At 60.4% G+C, this 3,257-nt stretch overlaps 1 protein-coding gene across 1 annotated transcript; it reads right to left on the bottom strand.

Moving 5' to 3' along the window:
• Positions 1-202: 202 nt before the first annotated feature.
• On the bottom strand, positions 203-3,108 carry LOC127752064 (uncharacterized). Its single transcript, XM_052276601.1, has 7 exons — positions 2,985-3,108; positions 2,798-2,873; positions 2,257-2,566; positions 2,097-2,173; positions 1,702-2,023; positions 1,222-1,398; positions 203-932 (listed from the first exon to the last, which is right to left on the bottom strand). The coding sequence occupies exons 3-7, from the start codon at positions 2,386-2,388 to the stop codon at positions 369-371; spliced, it is 1,272 nt and encodes a 423-aa protein (XP_052132561.1). The 5' UTR covers positions 2,389-2,566; positions 2,798-2,873; positions 2,985-3,108; the 3' UTR covers positions 203-368.
• Positions 3,109-3,257: the final 149 nt, after the last annotated feature.

The following is a 3,257-nucleotide window of genomic DNA, read 5'->3' on the forward strand; positions in this document are numbered from 1 at the left end:
TAGTGATACTCCAGGGTCTGTAGACGGGCGAACGGGCGAGTCCTGGGACGTGCCGGTCGCTGCGGGGCGGGGACAGCAAGCTGACCAATAACTGATCATGCCCAACCATGCTAGCACGGCTACTACTAATCACGGTCTTCCTCAATAAGTATGGCAGTTTGGGTGACAGAGATGGATTGACCCGTAATACGCTTTCCGGAAATTTCAACGTGTAGTGGCACATATATTTCTTGCAGCACGCTTGTTTTCTTTTGATGGTACAAACAATTCCAATTTTGCTGGTATTGTTTCTCTGCCCACTTCCTCCAGGCACTCGTGGCACGCGGCAGGGGTGCGCTCGAGTTACTGGGTGGCGTTGCTTGCCGCCACTAGAAGTGTTCCGCCGCCACACGGTCACAAGAGGTGCACTGCACATCGGCCACGGGCAGCACCCGCCGCACCTGAGCGCGCTGCTCGTTGCACTGGCCTTCCTCGTGGTATTCACCGTCGCAGTCACGATCCAGCACGAGCGTCCGCAGCGCCCGCAGGCCGCACGGCTCGAGCATCGAGGGCAGGTCGTTGCAGTTCCATGGCCACGGCCACCCCGTGGTCTGTCCCGTGCCCAGCGTCAGCTGCAGCTCCTCCAGCGTGTGGCTGTGCGCATACAGCAAGGACTGCAGGGTGGCGCCGTGGAGGCGACACACACCTAGCCACTGCAGGCCGGCATGTCCTGGCGGGAGCGCGGGCAGCACGGGGGGCCCCTCGTCCAGAATGGTATCATAGCCGGACCACACGTACAGCCTCCTGAGCCGCGGCATGGTGTGCAGCAGGCGCAGGTGGGCCTCACGGGGTTTGTACAGACTCAGCTGCTCCACGGAGGGCGCAGCGCGCTGCAGCAGCTCGAGGCTCCAGCCGGAGTCCGGGTTGCAGTACACTCCGACCAGCCGCGTTACCTGCGACAGGACAGGGTCACTCAGGGCGGCCGGACACGAGACCGGCGGCTGCAGTCCGAGCCGAGGGGCGGTGGACCTGGCGACCTGTCGACTGATTCCGAAAAACCGTCTCCTACACCTTCCGTATAGCTCCGTCCTTGTCGCACTCGTAGGACAGCGCCCCTTGAGGTCTCTTCGGACTCAGTCTGCTGGCTAGCGCCGCTCCGGTCCACAGGCACGCCTTGCTCCCCCGCCCCTCCCACTCAGCCTTGCGCCGGCCGTGAGCCTCGTGGTCGGTCCTCTCACTCACCCCTGGTGCGTCCCGCAGGGCGGCGACCTTTGCTGCCCTCAAGTTGCCGAGTGGACAACGGCTGACACGCCTCACATCCCTCCGCACAGGCCGCGCCTTGACGGGTGGTTGGCCGCTGGTGGGCGCCGCTGTAGGGGGCACTGCAGCAGGTGGTTGGTCCCCGGCCCCAGCTTGGTCCTGTGCAGTCAATTGTAGGTACAGGGCAGGGAAACATTCCTGGTGAGCCCGGCGCTTCTGTGCGTTCAAATAATCCGAGGAGCTACAGAAAGGGACACAATCTTTGCTCAGGAATACTGTACTTTCAGAGTCGGTTAAAATATGGAAGCTGAGAGATTCGTATGTCCCGCGCTAACAGTGCTACACGGCCGAGGGGGGGGGGGTGACAAAACTCGGAAAGCAACGAAAACATAGACGTGAAGACAATTAAGTAATATGCAAATTATGAAAGCATGCTTGGATAGATGTTGCTAAATCGCGTACCTCGGTGAGCGCTGCCCTCGCCGCCAACAGGAGGCACAGTCCCTTGGTGAGGGGCCCCTCGGTGTTCCGCAGTGTGCCCGTCAGCTCGCGGCCACCGCCCCGCAGCGACAGGTCCCAGGACTCGCCCGTCAAAAGGGTGAGGGCGGGCATGACCTGCTCGTCTCGGCACTGATCTTGAAGACCCTGGAGCTGCTCGGCGGTCTGCGGCAGGACGCCCTGCAACTGGCGCCTCAGGGCACTCCTGACGGACAGGACATCGTGGTCCTTCCAGCAGCGGGGCGTGGCGGCGGTGCGGCAATCCGAGCACCAGGAGCGGGCAGTGCTAGGGGCACAAGTCAGGCCATGAAGCTGCCAAGCTGCCGAACACTCCGCCTACGCAGCGCGACCGAGCTCACCTGTCCAGTCTGCGTCCCTCCACGAACTGGATTACAATGAAGTTGGTGGGGAGGCCATCCGGTGGGCCGTTGAAGCCCTGCGGGGAAAAGAGGTGAGGCTGAGTGGAGGGCAGGGAGGCGGGTGCTGCAGAGGGCAGAGGGACAACCCCAGGACACCCACCTGGCGGCACGTCGGGCAGCTCATGTCGGGCAACCGCCCTATGCACTGCAGGCAGGCCGTGTGCCCGCACGGCAGGGACTTGGGCAGCCGCTCGGCGCCATCGAAGTGCTCGGTGCAGAGTTCGCACTCCATGGCCAGACTGTGACTGTGGCTGTGGTGTCTGGCGGCCCTTGGTAGCGTGACGATGGTGTCGGCGCGGAGGAGCTGCTGCGGGGTGCGGAACAGGCTCCAGCAAGCTCCAGCGGCTCACTAGCTCAGTACTGCTCAGATGTGGGGCACTGACGTTAGCCCCCGCCAGGCGATCTTTCTCCTGGACATGAGAGGTCGGTCGCCGTCGGTTAAGTAAAAAGTGCGATTTGAGAAGTAAAATGGGGCCCGCTTTGCTATACGAAATATGGAGACCAGCTGCACCGGACCGGGCAGCGGCGTGTCTCGTCTTTGTTTTTGACTGACGTGTTCGAGTTAAGTCTTCCGAAAGGTCCACAAGTAACCGCAAAGGTACATTTCGCGATTGAGCCTTCACAGCTCGTCATTGACTCACTTGTTTTTGTTTATCGGGTGAGGTCTCGGTCTCGGCAAGATGTCCTAACCTCTGCGTTCGCGTGCGGCTCGCTCGACTGTTGAAAAGGATAGGTTGGCACCAACATCGTTACTTTTGTACTTGCTGCCTACCTGAAAAACCACTTGACAACTGATCTCCTTCGTGTGCGGTCAGTACTCAAACTTACCCATATTATTTTAACACTCTGCCTTAAAAAAAGGCCCTTTCTCAATACTTTGCCTAGCTCTGCCGTGCTGCCAAGCCAAGAACAATAGAGTGTTTTTGCCGCGCGGACGCAACGGCGGTTCGACGATACTCCACGGCTACGGCAACAGACTCTTGCCACAAGGAGTATCGTCGGATCACTATACGCAGGCAGGCGTCGTGTCTATAACGAGGGCGAGGGACGTCACTCTCTGTCGTCTGTTTTGTGTCGCCTCCCGGCATTACCTTATTTGGT

Source organism: Frankliniella occidentalis, unplaced genomic scaffold, assembly GCF_000697945.3.
Source record: "Frankliniella occidentalis isolate FOCC.00 unplaced genomic scaffold, Focc_3.1 Scaffold3599, whole genome shotgun sequence".
Classification (NCBI taxonomy): domain Eukaryota; kingdom Metazoa; phylum Arthropoda; class Insecta; order Thysanoptera; family Thripidae; genus Frankliniella; species Frankliniella occidentalis.